Consider the following 21657-nt stretch of genomic DNA (forward strand, 5'->3'; position numbering starts at 1 on the left):
GATTACAAATCACAAGACATATAACACCTTTTATCAGCTGATCAATTTGTGACCAAAAATTTAGTTTCTTATACATTCATTCTCATTAATCTGAATGATCTCATCACTAATATTAAGTATACAGTATTTTTAAGGCATTTTCTAAATATAATTCCTACTGACTATATTGAACTGTATAACATTATCTTTTTAATTAGGCCTGATGATATTCTTGGAGAGCATTGAGGTATTCTTATAATGTGAAAAATTCTTTAAATATTTATATAACAAATCTAAACAAAGTCCTAAGTATTATTAATTATTTGTGTGGTAGTCAAAACCTGAAATATGCATTGCATCGCATCATTTTATTTAGTTATTATTAGAACACTGTCATTATATTCTGACAAATGATTATTTAAATTCTCTTATAATAAAACTCTCTTTCCTATGATTTAACCACTTACCAGTAACAGACACATTATTAGTTTGCTGGGGGAGTTGTTCGCCCTTCATGGTATCAACTAAATTGGACACCTCTGTGGTACTAAGCAATCCTGTTCCACTACATAAGACTCTTACTGCATTTAGGTACCTTTCAATGGCAACGCTGTCCTGGTACTGTTCACTGCTTGCACACTGTAGTGCATTAAGCAAGTATTTTAGTAGTACTCTACATGCTGCATTGGCTGTTTCCAATTGACTGCCAGATACTGAAAATTTCACAATATTACCTAGAAGGGCTGAACTAGTTATACCCCCATGAGTAAATATTGAACTATAAATATCCCAAAACACACCCACATAGTAAAAAATTTAAAACATGTACACTATGCAGCATACTGAGACTGCACTTGCCAAAAAAAACCCAACTTACATTTGGAGATGCTGCTGCTGATATAATCGGCCGCCAAGACCGTGAAGGTGTTGTAGAAGTTCTTGTGGGTCTCCTTGTGCCTCCAGATCTCCGTCTCACTAAAAATATAACAGGAAAAAGCGGTCAATAAAACGTTTTAACGAATAAGGTGAAAAAAAAAAAGAACGGGTCGCAGTGCGACTGTCAACCGAGCCCTTTTTTGAGACGACCAAAAGGGTTCCGGGGAAAATTACCTTTTGACGATCGTAGAACATAGTTCAAAGAGTTCCGCGCTATTCGTATTTTCGTAATTCGGGGACAAAAAGGGCCTTAAAACTAAAGACCAATCGACTCCGCCGCTGCTCGCTGCCATCACTTCAACCATTTGTAATTTTTTTGATTTTTTTTTTCTGCAGGTAATGGCATTTGTGATGGGAACGGTGACAGCTGAGAAGGCGAGAACGTAGGCAACCGGCTTGACATTCTTTAGTCCGGTAAAATTAGGATTGCGATTCGGCCGGTACGGTTTTAAAAGAAGTAATATATTAGTCCTATACTAGAAGTCGGAAATAATAGTCAGTGACGTTAGTCAGTTCGGAAACGAGAAAACAGGAGCGGCTTAAACTTATGTTTTTAAATTTTTAATCGCATATACACATACAAATTGCCGCATGGTTAAATAAAGCCAGAGAATTTTGTAAGAAAACGCGCACTGGTGCCAAATTTATTTCGGGCCGTGCCTTGCAGCTTACAGAATATTTGAAGCAGCCCCTAGTTTAAATAAAGTACCTAGACGACGCAATTTTTTGTACTGATATTGATCGACGACGGAGCAGAGGTCACAACACTGAACGATTGATTCATTTCCTTCATTATGGTCGTCGTGCCGAGACCTGGTACATAGGCGTGCTCGCGCAGTTTTTGAGTTTTTGAATTAATAATAATCCAAATTAATGTTTAAGTAAGTGTTTTAAAATAATAACCTATAACCTACCTGAAAATTAAAGTGGGTATACCTTCATAAGGAATAATTTAGGGATACAACCCTTGTACCTAGTACTGCCAACTATAGGTAACCTAGCACTGCAACTCATAGAGAAATATAATAAAAGGCCTTTATTTTAGAGAAATATAATAAACAAACCTTTTATTATAGTTCTCTATGCTGCAACTTATAACCTACCTGAGAATTAAAGTGTGTATACCTGTGTAACGGATATTTTAGGGATACAACCCTTTTAGCTAGTACTGCAGACTATAGGTACCTGACCTACCTGAAAGAGTTTTAGGGTTTGCGACGCTGATTATTTACTAAAAATTCTACCCGTAATTAGAATAATAGGAAAGTAATAAATAGGTTCTCGAACTTGCAATGCCTTTATTTTAACATTTAACACGACGTTTCGGTTGGTAGTATCCCCTAACCGTCACTGACTATTATTTCCGTCTCCTTGTATAGTATATTAATTTGTATAGGGCAAATTAAGTAAATATTTTTTAAGGGGCTGTCGGCCTTATTTAATAATAATAATCGATCCAAAAAAGGTTATATGGTTTGTAATATTCTTGGGTTTAGGGATCAATAAAATAAAAGTCCAATGCTATTTAAACTTGCGGATGTTTCGCAAATTATACAGGGTGTCCTATTTGCTATGCTTATTCTAAATCCTTTTACAGCGGTATAAAATGTTTTAGTTCTAGTAAGTTTAGTTATTAGTTTGTAAATTACAGGGTGAGTTATAAAAAACGCCAAATTTTATTTTAATTATTATTTCCATACCTATTGGTTTTAGAAACTTACTTTTAAATACAAAGTTTCATAATTTTTTATGCTCTACAAAACTTACTACTTGTTTTTATATTTTATAATCAGAAGCATAACAATGCAATAAAAAAAATTATAAAAATCAAAAGGATTGTATTAACTTAAAACTGTAATAAAATTAAATATTTCGCTAAAGAAAAAAGTTGATAATTTCTAATCATCAAAGGTAAAACGTTCGATGCCGTGATGAGAAACTAGTCTAACTTGACCGGACTATAATACGCAATGTAATTAAAGTTGCCTACCCACAAATCAGTAAAAAGAGGCAATAAAAGTTCCTGGAAGCTAAGCATTAGACAAGGACAGAGGAGAGGTTAAGTTTGTTTAGGTTTGAAATTGTTTTGATTGAAGTTTTGGGTAGTGATGGTCCACGATTTTTGATAAATACAGCCTAATTTGCCCTATTAATAAGTATCGAAAAGTGTGGTAAGTAGATGATAACTGTTGAGCCATAAAATGGTATTTTTAAATTGGGTTTTTATGTCAGAAATGGCGAAAAAAATTGATTTATATTGAGTAGTTCTTTGGGTCAATAATAGATTGTTCTAGAGTAGCCACAGTACTATTATTTTGACCTATCGTTTATCGCATATACGCATATTGAATGCGAATTCAGATTAAGTTAATTTTAAAACCTTAATCATTCTATTTCACCCCTTAAAATTAAGCCACAAGTAAGACTACAATGTCAAAAGTATTATTTGAAAAGTACGTCCTATGTAACCCCCGTATTGTATTTGGTTTTGGGGTCACGTGACTTTTTAAACCCTATTTAGGCCCTCTTATTGGCTAAAACTCAATTGTATAGATACAGGGGTAACTCGGAAAATTGATTTCACCCATATTCTTTTGATAAAAAACTTGTGTATATTTTCATTTATTGAAAAAATTGAAAACAGGACAGAGGGGTCATAAATAAAATGGTTATATATAAAACTCCATGTATTAATAGTAATTTGAGTTACAAAAATACATTTTGGAAAGTAGACCCGCTTTATCTTCATCTTTGGACCAATTAATATTATTTATAGTAATCTCTTTATATGAATAATATTTTTTAAACAACTGATAAATAAACAAGGGAAATCTTGACTTTTGACCCTGATTGACGCACATCTTTCCAACCATTGCAACCTCTCTTATTTGCTGATCAACTTATTTAATTTTTTTTATTGGTATCCAGAATTTACACCCAATTAATTTTAATCGACTAATATTACTGTTAGCTCAAAAAATAGCATAAATACGTAAAATCAATATGGGTAATCAAACAACCTTATTTACTTAATGATATATAATTTTAAAAATAGAACAGATCAATGCATATAAATACTTATACATATATTTTAATTGTGCTAAAGCTTAGATAGAAAATAACACAATGACCATACTTTTTTGAATGCGCAACAATTAAAACTAAACCGATATGAGGTGCAGTCACGGTGTTTTCACGTGAACTTTTTTTTAATAAAATTACATATATCTAAACTTTCTCATATGGGAAATATGGTGTAATAGTGTAATAAAAATTGTATAAATGATAAAAATAAATTTTATAGATGAATATATACGTGAAAAAAAAAATAGATATTAAACTCGATAATAATAATGCAATACTTAATTATTTAGTACTTATTGAAATAAAAGCTATTGTATATTATGTCAGATTGGATTTTGAAATAGACACTTTAGTCATTATTTAGAAACACACTCACAGTTTTTATTATCAATCCATTAAAATTTGCTTAATACATGATTACAACACCTATCTAAACTCAAATAAGGGCGTGGCGACACACTATATTGTGATTCCATTCGGTTCTTTGTTCTACTTTACAAATAATACGCTGTACTATGTTAACAACAAACATTGGAAGGTGACGGAAAATGACCTTCAAAATTTGGGCCAAAAAACTTGATTTTTTTAAACCTAGAATTTGCCTCTAAAAATGCGAGATCTTGACTAATAAGAGAGCTACGGCCTTGCGGATGGTCTAACTCCGTAAATATCGTTGCATGTTAAGGCAGCCACACACATACAGTTTTTCCTCAAGGTTTGGACTGCGCAGTTCAAGCCTTGAGTTTTCCTCAACGTTTGTGGTGAAAACCTTGAGGCTGCCGACGGACTGTACAGTCCACAAAATCCTGATCGAAAAACCATCGTGAATAACTGCGCAGACTTGTCTGAACAGGCCAAACTCGGCATGTGTGGTAGTATCGTAGGGTAATTTATCAGTATATGATTAGTTTTTGCTAGATTAATACCGTGCGTGATTACAAAACTATGAGCCGTCAATTTGTAGAAGATTTTATTAAAATATATGAAAGCTAGTCTTGTCTTTGGCAAACAAACTGCAAGGAATACCACGACAGAAATTTAAAAAAAGCGGGATATGCAAGATTGGCAGAGAAATTAAAAGAAATTGAGCCGAATGCTACAAAAGATGCTGTGATCAAAAAAATAAATAACCTGACGTGCCTATAGAAAGGAAAATAACAAACTTAAAGACTCTTTGAAGTCACGAGCGTCAAGTAACGACGTATACAAGCCGAAACTGTGGAACCAGTCACAGGAAGTTCTGCACCGACACCTCGCTCTCAGTTACGAAAGTACCAAAGTACTTCTGCTAATTATGAAGAAACATCATCTGAACCAGTCGCAGGAAGTTCTGCACCGACACCTCGCTCTTAGTTACGAATGAAAGGAAGGGTTCAAACATCACAACAACAAGTTTTGGAAAATGAGGTATTGCAATCGGTAAAAGATCACTTCAAAAGGCCACGACTTGAAGAAGACCGGTTTGATGTTATTGCAAAAGCCATTGCTATAAAATTACGAGGGCTTCCAAAACAGCAAATGCTCATAGCTGAAAAAATAGTGAATGATACTTTGTTTCAAGCCGAAATGGGTCAGTTAACTATGACGCATAAACTTGTTGATGAGGCTACAAATATGCCAATTCGACGTCAATTTGACTGCTACTATCGTCCAGACACTAATCTGCAACCCTTATCAGTATGTCAAGAAAGTCCGTTAAGTTATTCGAGTTCGCCCAGCCCCGACCTAGGACGTGTACAAAATAACCAGCGTCAATCATCAGGCATAAATAAAAATTTATCAGAAGACCATCAAAGCGTAGGATCATTTTTCTCGAATTTTGTGGAGAACATTAATAATTGAAACGATTGTAAAAAAAACATAGCTATTAAATAAGTTTAATGTTGACATATTAAAGCTTCATAATATGTAATATATTGTTCGTTCTTACCTTTAAGAAATCCCTGTGGAGGGCTTGATATATAGCTCTGCACGTTTCTAGTATTATATAACCAAGTGCCTGAGGAGAAACTATTGTTGAATACGTGAGGTCTTCGTACGTTCTGCCAGTAGCCTTTTGGCTACTGGCAGAAGACTTGAGGTTTTTACCTCAAGGTCGCTGTAAGCCTTTCATGGGGGGAAATGGCTCGTCGCATTACTGTATCTTTTTTTTTAATCAAAGGGGTAACCAATGATAATAAATTTAAATAGCTTTGCCCGTCCATTCTCAAATAATTGTGCCAATCTTTAGGACAAACCTTTAACTCGGAAAGGAGATTTATATAGGAGTATTTGTTTCTCTTCATTAGCCATCCTTTTGCCCAGACACTTCTTTGATTATGCTTTTTTTTACGAGTTTTGGCCCACTTTTTCACCATAAGCCAACCAATTAACGCCAGAGCACATCGTCGGTAGATGCCATAGTTGCCGAACTGAACTGACGTAAAATTTTAGTCGGTGTGTGTGGGGCATCCGCATTTAAAGGCAATCCTTAAGACCAAACTGCACAGTTTTGCCTTAAGGAAAAACTGTATGTATGTGGCTGCCTTTATGCTGTAGGTAGTTCAATAATTATTATAACTAAACAAAAAGAAAATATGGTCGGAATTACATTGTTAATTTGCCTCCGTATTTTTGTTTGTGCCGTCAATAAATTGGCGTATGTAACGATGAATAGGTTAGATAACGTCTTAAATTAGATTCGGTATCTACTATACATTTTAGTTGTTTAAAAACATCTATTGAACAAAAAAGAGTGGGTTGTGTCATCACGTACCTATCTAATTTATCTATGAATGTACGTATACTTAATTTGTACTCTTAGGTAAACATGATTGATGCTGTTAGTTTTATAATACGTAATTTTTATTTACAAATGACCCTATTTCATGCTTCAATAGGCTAAATAATATCGTGTAATGGCAATCGAATGTCAATCATTGAGAACTTCCGTCGCAACGTGTATTGACTTGCAGGGGTTGTATAACTAATTATTTGTATTATTTTTTATGAAGTAAATATTGTCTCAACTAGCAAAATAAACCGCTAAAAGAATGTACTTACAACTCATATTATAGGATAAAGGAATACTGTAAGAATATAAATTTTATGACAATTGCATAACGTCTTATATAAACCTTATAAAATTATTTTAAAAGAACTTTATACAAATTATATTTTAATTGCTTAGCTATTTTATTACTTTTAATGGCACCGTTAAAAGTTAATTGTGATAGAAGTAGTGTAAATGATTGTATTGAAGTTTGTTAAGAAAAGTAATAGGAATCTTATTTTTCGCTGAAGTAAAACCTCTAAACAATATCAAAGCATTTTAAAATCATTGTATAACTACAAATTACAGTATGCAATCTTATAAAGAGTTTGTAGGATAAATTTATCTTAAGTTTTTTTTCTCAACTTTGTGAAATCACAGGTAACTCTTATAAGTGTAACAACGAGGCTAATTACGAAGGAACAACCATTTTAGACCCAACTGCCAACAGCGACATTAAAGCAGTAGCAGCAAACGAAATCGCACAAGATATAGATAAGGAAATAGAAAGTGGCATTAGCAATGCAAATTGAGAATACCGAAGATAAAAATTTGATACCTTCTCTTTCTGAAATTGAAAAATATTAATTATTCTGCATTAAGTGAGCTCTTCGGAATATGGAACCTGAGTATAATCTTCTTCCTACAGATCCCAGGATGTTCCTCCAAATACTCCAAAAGAAGTTAATTTAGAAAGAACTATAGGTATGCTATACAGCAATTAAGCGAAACGCGATATAACTAAATAATTGTCTACTGCTGTGCATCACACGTACTGTTTATTACTAGCTACTATATACTGTAAAATTTTGTCTGTTTTTGAATTATAGCAAACATATTTCTTTATAATATTTTGAATATGGTGACCAGCTAGATCCACCATAATGCCCGATTAATCTTAAACTACATTTTTGTTTATGTTTGTGATCAAGAACAACGAACGAGTTAAATATTCTTGCAATAATTTTTCTGTTGTACAAAATTATTGTACTAGCGAATTTGACTGCGTTATAAGATACTTAAAAACTATTTTCTAAATCCATTGTATAAAGAATCCTAAAAAGCTACTTATAGGATCGTTCTATAATTGTAACATTGGGTGTCATATATCGGTTATGTAATGTATTAAAGGATCTCATAAAATGACTGAACTGTTGTACAAACTGAAGCTCTTTTTGGTTGTAAAGATATTGTAAAGTGCCACATTATAAAATTTTTACGTTTCCACAACCTTTATGAAATTAGTTTTGGTAGTTGGGTCACTTGGCAGGCAAATATATACATTTAAATAACATAAACCATAGTAATCACCTGGGGGTTATGACTTGAATGTACTATTTATGTATCTAATGCAAATGAGTAAATTACAAAACAAAAACAAACTTATTTTCAATTAAGCGGAGATTAGAAGTATCTATAACCGCATTGAAAACATACATTTCAATCAAAGTGACGTAGAGTGGGCGTTTAAATTAAAACTTGGCCGGCTGATGAATAGCGTTCAGTTCGCGCTTATTACTTGCCGCACTAACTTGCTTAGTATATTCTTGGATATTTTACAAACTGATGACAGTTTTCAGTGAGTTTTTACGTGACACCTTAAACACGAACGTTAATTAATTTAAAGATTTTCCAAGGTATTTTTGCTTCTTAATAGTGGGCATTAGGGGAAAATCCAATTAGTCAAAGTTCACCACGTAAATACATGAATAAACGCGCACTTTGACTCAATGTATTTTTAATTCAATTATATTGTTCTAACGAATCCGCCGATAAGCATATGCATGAATACAATGCTACAATTACATTTTTCTTGACTCATATAAATACCGATAAATCAGGAAATTCCTTTGTAGATTCGACATTATGAAAGTTGAAAGTGCCAAGATAGCCATACCGCTCTTGGGGGTGCTTTTGTGGGTGCTCTCGATACATGCCGGTATATTTTCTGATGCCGGCACTTTGTATTTACGTTTACCATTCCACGGTAAGTTCATAAATTGAATTACATAATTTATTCGGGCCCATTTCGGTATTTGTCCAAACGTGTATTGACCTTACTATTTCACGCATTCTTTGTCATAATATTAATTATACATCTCATAACATTATTTATTTCAAACGATTATCATAAAATTACCATTATACTTGTTGGGCAAGAATGTACGATCACGTCTGTTTTTCATGATCCGAAACTATGTTTGGCCTGCGGAGTAAAAATAGACTTGGCGCGAGAAACACATTAATTCGATTTGTTTACCCAGAATGTTAGGAATGGTTATTGTATTTTAATGTGCATGACAAATAATAAGCTTTTTTTACACCGTTCCTTTTAGCAACATAGTCATATCATGTTTAGATTTTATTCTTTTATACTTATTATCTACTTTTCATACAGCCCTTGTAATATTCTTGATCATGTCACGTGACTTTTTGAGAGTTCAACTGAACCACTTGTCCTTGTCAAACAAGCTTATATCACTACGATAAAAAAAGACAACAATATACTTCCCTGGTTACCGTTTCTTCTCCGTAATTTAAAAGTAAGGCCCCAAAGTCAGGTAGTGTTATGGCAGTCACGTGATTTTACGAGGGCTGTATCAAAAGCAAAAAGGAAAAATCGTAGAATTATTTAATTACAGGATTCCATGGTATAAGTTTTACAATTACAAGACATTTTTTTGAAAATATCGTTAAGTGCTAAAATGTAATTGGTAAGAGCGACATTATCCCTAGTATCAATAGTTTTAAAGTTCTCAATCAACCTCTGTAATTTCTTCATCACGTCACGTACATTTTTGTAAGTTCAACTGAATCTCTTGTCCTTGTCAAACAATCTTAATTCACATATCGTTGAAAAACAAAATATATACTGTCCTGTTACCGCTTTTCTTCCATAATTCAAAAGTAAAGTAGTATTATGGCAGTCACGTGATTTTACAACAAATTACGTGGGTTGTATCAAAAGCAAAAATCACATATAATTATTTATTACAGGATTTGATGGTATAAGTAATGAATTTTAAAGGTAGAAGAATTTTTTTTCAAAAGATTGTTTAGTGCTAAAATGTAAAGGGTATACGAGACACATTATCCCCAGTATTAACAATTTTAAATTTCTCAACTAACCCTTGTAATTTTTTTATCAGGTCACGTAACCTTTTAAGAAAGAGTTCAACTGAATCCCTTGTCCTTGTCAAACAAGCTTAACTCACACTGCGATAAAAAAGACAATAATAAACTATTCTGTTACGTTTCTCCTCCATAATTCAAGAGCAAGACGCATGGACTTTATAAGAAATTACGAGAATTATATGAAAAGTACCAAAAGAATTATTATGTGCTAAAATGTAAAGGGTATACGAGACACATTAGCCCCAGTATCAGTAATTTTAAACTTCTGCACTGTAATTTCCCCTTAATTATTAATAATTTATATTTAATTTTTATTTTTAATTTCTTCATCACGTCATGTAGCTTTGAGAATTCAACTGAGTCACCTGTCCTTGTCAAACAGGCTTTATTCATACTGCGATAAAAAAAGACAATAATAAAATCATATTATGGAATTCTTTTTTACTGAATTCCATGGTATAAGTAATGAATTTTTATTACAACTGAATTGCAAGCTTAATTGACACTGCGATAAAAAAAGACAACAATATACTGAATAAGGGTCTAACTGAATCATCTGTCCTTGTCAAACAAGCTTAATTCAACTGCGATAAAAAAGACATAGAAATTATTAGAAATATGATAAATGTAGAATGTGCATAGACCACTGTGCATCCAACTTTAGGCGGAAGAAGACCATAGTGCTGGACGATGTTTATCCATGTTTTTGCCATCAATGTTTTATTTCTATTCACTATCCAGACCCAGACTATTAATTGAATAGTTTTAATTTATAAGTGAAGCGTTTATTTAATGTTGATTAAGTCGGTCTTCGATGTAAGAAACACCGATGTTTTAAGGCATCGATGTTTCATTGCGATTTTCCAGCACTAAACCATACAAATGGTGGCCGTGGTCATAAGACAATCGGCGCAGGTCTTGGCCCATTCTACCCTTTCTCTGTTTCTATGAAAAAAACTATTCTGTTACGTTTCTCCTCCCTAATTTAAGAGCCAAACGCGTGGACTTTATAAGAAATTACGAGAAATATATGAAAAGTACCAAAAGAATTATTTATCACAGGACACCATGGTATAAGTAATAGGTATTTATTTAAATCATATCTATCATGTTCGAAAAGTTGCCTACCTGACTTTACATGGCGGTAATCAAATACCCCTCTAGGCAACCAGCTTGTCAAGTCTTATTTTATATAACTTTAATAATATTTTAAGGTGGGCCCATTAATAAAAATGCCATCTCTTCAACGGCCAACAAGCCAGAGGTCCTTAACATCCTCAACAAAATCACCGTAGGAGACCTAAACGACACCGTCAATTTTGCGGAAAATGTGATCAGATTCTTAAAGAGACTGGAAAACAACCTGCTCTGGTCCAACATAAAAGTAACAAAATCCCTTGCAATAATATCTAACCATTTTAACGAAAAAAATCAATATTCAGGTGTCCGATGGTACTCCCTCTCATGGTATGCTGATCTCATTTGGTCCGGATAAGGAGGCTTTGGACCGAGGCAAAGAGGCTCTAATAGCACTTAGGGCCACCAGTCAACTAATGAACACTTACTGCGGCAAGTAGGTGCTGAATTATATCAGTGTTTACGTTACTTAATCACTTATTCTTAGGCTTTCGAAAGCTAGCGGGCACACAATGTCTTCGCAAGAATGCTCAAAATTATTATCCCGATTCAGCTTTCACGGGACCCCATTGGAGGGCGCCTGTATCGCACTGGAATCTCCTTGCGAAAAAGGACAGTATCAGTCAGATTATAGGAGTATCAATGGCAGCTGTAATAATTTGAACAAAGGGCATAGAGGAGAATCTTTTACAGGGTAAAGCTTCACTAATTATGCCTTATATCTAATGTATTTCTTATTAAAATGACATTCTAGGTATTCGAGGCTGCTTTACGCAGATTATTCAGATGGAGTCCACGAGCTGCGTAGATCCGTAACTAAAAAACCGTTACCCAATGCCAGAACTATCGTCAGTTCTCTGATAAAAACCGACAATAAGCCTTCCAAGAAAGCCACGTTGGCCTTATTGCAGTGGTCTCAGTTTTTGGAGCATGATTTGTGTAGATCTGCTACTGCCGTTGCCAGTAAGTATCTAAATTAGTATCAGGGTTATAGCAAGTTCGCTGCCTTTTAAAATAGGATTTGAAAAGATTATGACGAAATATGACTAAGGGGTTAGGCAGAAATTCATTATTAAATAGATTGAATTGATCTCTCAATCCACAGGAGCTTTACAATCCCAAATTACCTGAAATGTTTCTTTTCCAACTGCCCGGAAGAAATAAATTATGATCTAGACCTAGGAGCTTATAATATGCAAGAAAATGTGAAAGGAAAAATGATTTAATTCGTCCAGGCAGTTAAAACCGTGTTCTTTTGTGAGCATAACTAAAGACAACAAAACTCTTAAATTTCCTAAAGTTTTTTTTTAACTGACTGGAAGAAATAAATTATGACCTAACATGCAAGAAAATGTGGAAAAAAGAAGAGGAAGAATTATTCAATTCGTACAGGCAGTTGAAACTTTGTTCTTTAAGTCCTCTAAAACTGAACAATCCCCATTTGAAGTTTTTTTTACATCCAAAATATATCAAAGTGGGCTTTTATTGAATGTGTACCTGTACCAAACACCTAGCAAATATGTTTAATACTTTCTTTACTAAATCCTTCTCATTTTCTTTAACCAATTGTCTGTGTACACTCAATAAACATAACTCTGTAAAAAAGAGTATGATATGCATCAATAAAGCATATAGTCGATTAAAATTAAAACCAATTTCCACCATCGTTGATCGAAGCCAAGCTTTTACTCTTTTAAATGTACTGAATGTCCTTTCGATCGAACTTGTTGTTTAAGATAGTGCGATGACAATGTGTAGAACTAACCTTGTAGTTTGAAAAACACTCTTTCTTCTCAGACAATATTGCACAAATCTATTTTTAGTTTTAGAATTTGTCTTTCCAATGATGATACCACAATTCAGGCTCTCCTGTGAAGCTTTCAAGAGCGTAGAACTTGTGAATAAAATTCTTAGAAAGATCTATAAAGTCTTGAATTTCCATTTTAATAAAGACATAAAGAATATGCTGGCAAGTTCGCTAGTCAACCGATGAATAAATCTAAAAAAGAATGCGTCCTTTGACGATTAACCGTTCTGGGTCTTCGCAGTTTCAATCCTCATTTTTCTGCAATTAACTTGAAATCGATCAAAAGTTCTTCAATTCCAGCATTTACATTTACTCGATGATCTTTTGCCAATTTAATAATTTTGCGAATTTGCTTTGTTCAACCAAGAAATTCTAGCTCCTTTGATAGCAAAATAATATGGAAGATAGTAGGCATAATTTGACATTAGAGAATGACAGATAATAAAGGTTGTTTGGCTGAAAGGCAGTCGCTTTTATTGCACTGTTCCCTTCTGTAGAATACAGATAGTACTTTCAATCCATCGACAATGGTGACAAATTGTTATTTAAAAGTTACAATATTCTTGTACTTTTCCGACCATCTTGTTTCATAGAAAGCAGGAATGTTAGGCACACATTTCCTTCTTTCAAGATTGAAAAAATTTATGACGTCTTTGATTGTTGCTACTGTATTGCGAATATATGGAAATTCATTCAAATCGCTAAGAATTAAATTCAAGTTGTGACTTGCATAATGAAAGTACAAAGCTTCATGATAATAGTTTATCAAAATAGCCTGTACGCCATTGTGCCTTGAATTTTATGATATCGATTTATGCTTCTATTATAAAATTATCAATTGCTGAGGCGATTAGTGTGCATCCATGGCTTCTAATTCGAATAAACCTACGTTAAAGAGGGAGAAAAGTAAAATAATTTAACGTTTCCAATTCTATTCATAAAGCCCATTTCACACTTAAGAACCATGCACGATCATAATGAAATCATGTTTATCGTATTCAGTGACCCAAATTACGTCACAAAAATACAAATATTAAGATAACTCAGGATGTAATAAAAAAATGAACTGCGGTAGAGACGATGAAAACTGTTTTTCTATGTGCTACCAATAAAATTCATTTCAGACTTAAAGCTCATCGAATGAACTAAATTATCCATAGTTTTTGGGGCAGTTAAGGACGTATTGGTGAATTGAAATACCTCAGGAACCACGAAAAAAAAAAGAACTTTTTGCTCCAATTTTAATCTGTAAACTAATCTCAGACTTGAGAAGCGTGCACGATCGTAATGAAATCATGCTTATCGTATTTAGTGATTCAAATTACGTAATAAAAATACATATTTAAGATGATTCAGGATGTGGAATGGTGAATAGAATGTGGTAGTAAAACTTCTATTGCCAACGGGTTTTAATTCAAGTAATTGTTCCAGTTCACACGGACAGTCCAATCGAGTGTTGCAGCCAAGAAGGCGACAATCTATCGCCCCGATTCATGCATCCCCTCTGCTCCCCCATATACGTTTACGACGACAAAAAATACGCTCAAGAGGGCGTCAGTTGTTTGAGTTTCGTCCGATCCTTACCGGCCACCCGGGCAGATTGTAGCTTCGGACCGGCAGATCAAGTAGGTCCAAAAAGTCTATTTCTGTACAATTTTTTTTACATATCTTACTTAGGTTAACCAGGCTACCCATTACTTGGACGGCTCGCAAATCTACGGATCCACCCACAGAAGATCCAAACAATTACGCTCATTTAACGGTGGCAAACTGGCAACGTCACAGTCCGAATCGAGAGAATACCTGCCATTGTCGAGAGACCCCACCCGCGACTGTCAACTGTTCTCAGCGAATTCGACGTGTTTCGAGAGCGGAGATGCGAGGGTCAATTTTCAACCCCAACTGGCCCTGATGCACACCATCTGGTATCGGGAGCACAACCGTATCGCCGACGAATTATCCAAGTTGAACTCGCACTGGGACGACGAGAAGATTTTCCAAGAGACCAGACGAATCGTGATCGCGGAAATGCAGAAAATCACTTACGGAGAGTGGATGGAGATGGCGTTGGGTAAAACCGCTCAAGAACACATCCTGGCTACCAGTTACAACTCGAAAACCGACTCGTCCGTATCCAACGCTTTCGCCACGTCAGTAATGCGCTCCCTAAAATCCCTTTCTGACGGGATGCCGAAGTTGTACGACGAAGATCGAACTGTCAACGAGTCGATTTTCATGCGCAACTACTTTCATAATCCGGGCTTGTTACGTCACCGGGGGGTGTTGGACGCGTTGACGGTGGGATTGGCCACGCAGCCCAGTCAACAGTTGGACATTTTTTATGCGGACGATGTGAGTTTTTAGAAAATTTGTTTTTTTTTTATACATAGTTCTCAATTATACTGATTGCTTGGATTTTTGAGATTAAACAAAATAAAAAAACGCAATCCGCAGAATAAAAGTAAATTTAATAAAACTTAATCAAATGGGGTTACGCATGTTTCTCCTTAAGGGCATTATCAGATCTATAAATAATTGAAAAAAAAACCTCAACTCTACAGTATACATTAGAAAACTATAATAAAAACGCTTACATAATGAACACTTATGACTATCAACATTTGTAGATATAAAAATTAATATTTGAGTTTAAAGAAACGCTATTATTAGTAGTGCTATGGTTGGAACCTTTAGTGTGACACTCAAATCACATAACTAGTTTACAACCACTAATCAAAAATTCTTATTTTATTCACCATACGTGTTTCGCTAACAGAGTAAACATCTTTGGGAGAAGGTTAAAACTAAACTAAAGCTACTAACAATTGGCTTTATATACTAAAGAAATAACTAATTGAGGGAAAGAATTTAATGCATTATTGCTGAACAAAGTTTAAACACTAACTAAACTATACAATTGACAATAAGGGTTGGATCTTTATATTATATAGACTAAACTTTATTAAGCATCTAATTTTCGATTGTTGTTATCTGGTTTAAATAATTTTAAGTTGTCTATGCCTACACAGTGGCCAGCAAACTTCAAACATTCAGCCAAATTTGACTTTTCAACTCCTCAACATGAGCTACATGTTCTTTAAATCTGACATTAATTGATCTTGTTTGCTCTGTGTACTTCTTATCAAAATCGTTACAACTAGTCTAATAGATTCGGCCTTTTGATGTTGTATACTAGTTGCACAACTGAAAAACCTAAAGGTAAGGGCTGATTGGAAATATTTAAAAAATCAAAGTATTTTTGCAGTAGTGGTTCGACACATAAAAACATTTTTACTCAAATGAATATCGTCACTAAATCATGGAAATGGCCGGATAAAAATGATATTTTACACACCTTGCATCATGTGCATGAAACTATAATATAACGCCTTATTTTGTCCACTTTTTATGGGTGCAACTACTTTAATGTAACCCAGTTTAATGCTAAAGAACTGTGGTTTTATTTGCTAAATAGGCAGAACAAAAATACCGATAAGGTTTCTGTTTTTATGGCAGTCCATATTTAGTGAATAACTTTAGGCTTATGGTTAGTGGATCAACCCCTTTATCAAAACCTTCATTTAAGTTTTAGGTAAATATTTCAATGTATATTATAAGTTAAATAAAATTTGGGATTAAAGGTGGTATGTAATCGCTGGCCATCAACGTCTTCATTTTATAGACGATAGATTATATCTTCATTTTTTAGGCCATTCTTAGACCTTAAAAACACTATGAAAGCCTTTTGTCAAGATATGGTATTGCAATGAAAGTTGTGCAAAAAGTATTGCAATACTTATTTTCATCTTTTTAAAATGAAGTTAAATTTTTAAAAGAAGAAAGGCATAAGTTTAAAAAGAAGAACTTTAAACCTATGCCTTTTAATTCGCTTATCAATAATCTTAACAATTGTTTTAATTGTTTCCTTTTTTAATTAAATCTGTTACTAATTGGAGGAAATGAGAACCAGCGATGTACCAAAAAAATGCATGCTACCTAATCACTAGTTATGTATCTAAAAGTATGTATTTATTTTTTATAAATATCAAAGTTAATTACCCATATTTGTACCCTTAAGTAGTTCATAATGCATTTTTAGTATTTACCATATAAGGCCGCTTGTAAGTGGTTTCACTTTAGTTTTAATTTTCTCCCGAAGATGCTAACATCCTTAGAGAAACACGCGTGGAGAATAAAACAACGAGTTTTGTTTAGTGCACATCTCTAAACACATATAAAAACTAACAGTGCATAAAGTTTATACAAACTACACAATACTATTCAGTTTACTTCACAAGATAAGCAATATCTACTATAATTTTCGAGCGAGACATCTATAATATACTCATAAAAACACATTGTAATAAGTATATTAAAAAAGAGTAGGACGAAAATAAAATAACATAATAAAGGGTGTGAAGAAAAGCTTACTCAACTAGGTTATTAAAAATGAAATGTGCGCTAAATGGTTGTTGGTCATTTACGCATGTACAGTCCGGACTTTTATATCAGATGAGCCAACGCGGGTGTAAAAATTTCATAATTAAAGTGAAAGCATTCTATTGACACTCCTGTATAGAGGAGCAAAATGTTGTCTTAATTTAACTTGTGTATTCTCAGGAACTATTGCAACGTGTTTATGTGTGTGGTTATATGCGTTTTTATGATTATATTGTAAATGTCTCTACAATTTATGAGTTGTATTAAATATTATTAATAAAATAAATTGAGTTAGTGTAGTTTGAAGCTTTATGACCTATTACTTTATGTATTTATAGATGTCACCAACGATACCGTTGGCTTAAGCGTAAATATGATTTTTTTTATTTAAAAATGTTGATAGTTACAAGTGTTCATTATGCTATTGTTCGTCAAGAGTTTTAATTTTAGTTTTCTAATCTATTTTATACGGGAAATTTGAGGTTTTTCGTTTCATTTAATTCTAGGTCCGATGAAGCGTGACACCATTTGATTAGGATTTATTAAGTTTACTATGATACTGTCGGTATGTTGATAATGCTATAACTCAACCGGTCGATTTTAGTTAATCAACAAGTTGTATACCAACGGCAAGTTTGGATTTGACGTGCTCAGTTTCGACTTGCAAAGAGGAAGGGATCACGGGCTGCCCAGTTACATGAAGTTTAGGCAGTTGTGCGGCCTTAAGGCGGCTAACGGGTTCAGCGATTTTTTGGATGATATGACGGAAGAGGTGAGTGACTTTTTTATAAAGACAATATTGAAGTTATTCGGCCTGAAGTGCTTAGGAGCTCATTTAGTAAATTGCTAAAAATTGTTCCTTTTTTTAAGGATGTTCTTGCTTTACAACAAGTGTATTCGAATGCCCAAGACGTGGACTTAACAATAGGCGGTTTATTGGAGAAACCAAAGGAGCACAGCATTTTTGGACCGACATTTTATTGTATAGTCGCCGACCAGATGCTTAGAACTAGACAAGGTATTTTTATAAATTGTACGAATACGTCATTATAATCATACGCTGGCGAGGCAAATGCTTGATTTCAGGTCAAAGATAAATTGAAGGATGGTCAATTATATTTGTCTCACTTACTCATGGATATCTTGTGAAAACTATAAAAAGTTATAGTCTATAAATAATTATAGTATTTCTAATAGGTCGAGAGTCATAAAACCTCATAAAGTATACAAAAGGGGTACAGGGTGACTCTCCAATAATGTATGCTAGTTCCAAGGTTTGCATTGCAAAATTAATTCTTTTTATGAAGTGCAGTTAGGACCACATGAATTTGCCCGGTTTCGAGTTGGTTTTTGAACTTTTTCTATTGTAATCCCACAAAGATCTGCAGACAGGGTATTATAATATAAATTAAACCAATTATTATAATTTTATTCAAAGTTTTTAATTTATAGCACATATTAAGTTTTTAATCATAAAAAATTGTATTTTTCATCTGATTTAAATAAACATAAATAAAATAACATAATTAACTTTAAAAAATATTAGAATTACATATGATACATTATTAAATTACAAAAATTGTAATCTTTATTTTATAGCCCAAATAAATTAAATAGGATTTAATTCGCAATTATAAACACAGCACAGTAATTAAATGTTTTTCCGTTATATCTTTTAAAGTGATCCATAAGAGTTTTCTCTCGAGTACCATCTCGGCTAAGCTCCATTAACATTTTGTCTAAATTTGGTTTTTATTTTTTGAAATGAAAAGATGAAACTTTTCTTAAAACTGCATGTTTAGTGTTTTTATCAAGGATTCAGGCTGGTCTCCATGTACTATGCTTTGGAGATTCTGCTTGTCCTTTTCTTTCCCACAATAATGACTATTCCAATCATTTAGGAACATTTCTATACAACTTCATCTTTGATGTCGATGAAGTTGTATAGAAATGGTTGAATAGACTGGGGTGGTTTTGTTTTAAACAATCAAGCACGTTTAAAAGTGGAACTTTTTCATTAACGGACAATGCAAGATGACGAGTATTAGACCTATTATTAGAACTTATCATTGAAATAAATATGATCCATTTTTTATTTTTTATCTTTTTATTCACTGTGTCATATGTATATCTCTCTATGTTATATATAACACTACGGCGGCGGGGAACAGCAAATACTACCATGTTTAACACTTTTCAAGGAATATTTATACTCCGCATTTTTTCATTAGCAGCGCTATTTATTTACTTACATCACAATGTAGTTTACATTACCTTCTAAATTATTACATTAAAGAGTATGCTTATCTGAGTTACATTGAAAAATCGCACCTACCTGTACCCTTCTTATAGCATTTAAACCTTACCCTTTTTGTCGCTTTATGACCATAAAACTCTCTGAAATTTACATTTTATTACTCTACCCATTTGAAATACAGTACAGAATTGGAAAGGCAAGTGGTCACTCTCTCAATATGAATAAGAACAACCCAGGTTGTGGGGGGTGTATTTTATTGAAGAAATAATGCTTGTAATTTTTTTTTTTTGAGAAAAATACGGACTTTTATCTTGTTACGATTTTTTTGGTAAAAATCGTGATTATAAGACAAAGAGTCGTATTTTTATTGAAACTTGATTTTTTTTGATGCGCACTCCTGGAAAATTACAAAAAAAACATTTTTCCAAGCAATAACTATTTTGGAAATAAAAACCTGAATTTTCTTTTAATTTCTTTGGATTGTTACTTGGAGATGTATGAAAAATTAAAAAAAAACTTAAACTGTAGCAATATTTCTAGGCAGTTTAAAAACTGTTTTTTAAGGCATTTTTTACAGAAAGTTTTTTTTTTAATTTGAATTATAACTATTGTACACTTCTAACTATTTTGAATAAGAAAAACTGATTACTAATAAAAATAAAACTAAACTATGAATGGAAAATAAAAAAAAAAACTACTAAAAGATTATTTCCATGGAGTTGAAATTATTTTTTAATATTTCCCAGGCAGTTAATTTTTCATTTCATCAGGTGTTTTTTTAGAAAACTTTAATTTCTCTTGTTGTGCACTGCCTGGAAAGTTACAAGAAAACAAAAATTTTTTCAGTCAGTTATGGCTTTTTTAAATATAAAGTGGATTTTTTTGAAAATGAATAAAATTTTAAAAAAACCTTAATTGGAAAAAATGTTCATGCAGTTGAAATTGTGTTTTTTATTATTTCCAGGCTGTTGTAATTAATTTTTCATTTAAAATGTTTTTGTTTTCAGAAAACTTCTTGTTGTGCACTGCCTGGAAAATTTAAAAAAAAAGACTTTCCATTTTTTTAAAAATTATTTAGATTTCTGTAAAACCTTTGACAATATCAGAGATTTTTTGGTAAAGAAACTTATCGGCTTTAATTTGAAACTAAAATCAATAAAATCCTTACTCGAGTTGTTATTACGCCGTTGACAGTGTCAACAATTTTTCAGTGAAATTGCAAAAGATTATTTTTTAGGCGACAGATATTTCTATGATAACTACGCCCAACCAAAACCTTTCACCAGAAATCAACTAAAAGAAATCGAGAAAATCACGTTGGCCAGAATACTTTGCGATAACACCGACAACGTAAAACATATGCAAAAACGCGTTTTCGAAAAAGTCAGCACAAGGTAAGCGCAGTCAAAATTCCTGGCTTTTAATTTTCTTTTTTAAACATTTCAATTTTTTTTCCGTAGTAATCCGCTGTTCGAGTGCCAATCCGAGGCTTCCATCCCGAAACTGAACCTCAACCACTGGCAAGAAGACGAGTCCAACTCGGTGGTGTCATTTTAAAAGAAAAAAAACCGAATCTACAGGGTCCCCCATAAGACTGATTAATTCTTAATGGCTGTTTAGTTTATGTATTTTGTATATAATAAGTATTGTACGTACCTAATATTCAATGCAACACGAATAACTTGAGCTATATTAGTTCAAGTCATTGGTTTCTATTGTACTTATATGTTTATTGTACTTAGTTTATGACGGTTCTCTGAATAATAAAAGAGTTTATTAACTAATTATTAGCTGATTAACCAAAAAATCGTTATTTATAAATAGGCCCAATACGATTAGAAATATATTCAG

The 21657-nt window shown here is 33.1% G+C and overlaps 2 protein-coding genes across 4 annotated transcripts in view; one reads left to right on the plus strand and one right to left on the minus strand.

The window, feature by feature from the left end:
* Positions 1–1259, minus strand: part of LOC126735845 (E3 ubiquitin-protein ligase UBR4) — an 86898-nt gene extending 85639 nt beyond the window's left edge. The window contains 3 exon segments of the mRNA XM_050439928.1: positions 447–692; positions 857–954; positions 1090–1259. Of these exon segments, the coding sequence (XP_050295885.1) occupies positions 447–692; positions 857–954; positions 1090–1220 (475 nt within the window). The 5' untranslated portion in view covers positions 1221–1259.
* A 1723-nt stretch (positions 1260–2982) lies between these two features.
* On the plus strand, positions 2983–21590 carry LOC126736207 (peroxidase-like). 3 transcript variants are annotated; one of them, XM_050440457.1, is made up of 12 exons: positions 2983–3086; positions 8887–9017; positions 11380–11549; positions 11608–11738; positions 11790–11996; positions 12057–12265; positions 14541–14734; positions 14787–15461; positions 18154–18321; positions 18420–18567; positions 21044–21200; positions 21267–21590. In XM_050440457.1, the coding sequence occupies exons 2-12, from the start codon at positions 8897–8899 to the stop codon at positions 21361–21363; spliced, it is 2277 nt and encodes a 758-aa protein (XP_050296414.1). In that variant the 5' UTR covers positions 2983–3086; positions 8887–8896; the 3' UTR covers positions 21364–21590. The 3 variants fall into 3 exon arrangements, with proteins under 3 accessions (XP_050296414.1, XP_050296412.1, XP_050296413.1); XM_050440455.1 differs by lacking the exon at positions 2983–3086 and adding an exon at positions 8506–8609; XM_050440456.1 differs by lacking the exon at positions 2983–3086 and adding an exon at positions 8508–8667.
* Positions 21591–21657: the final 67 nt, after the last annotated feature.

This window comes from Anthonomus grandis, chromosome 5 (genome assembly GCF_022605725.1).
Source record: "Anthonomus grandis grandis chromosome 5, icAntGran1.3, whole genome shotgun sequence".
In the NCBI taxonomy this organism is placed as follows: domain Eukaryota; kingdom Metazoa; phylum Arthropoda; class Insecta; order Coleoptera; family Curculionidae; genus Anthonomus; species Anthonomus grandis.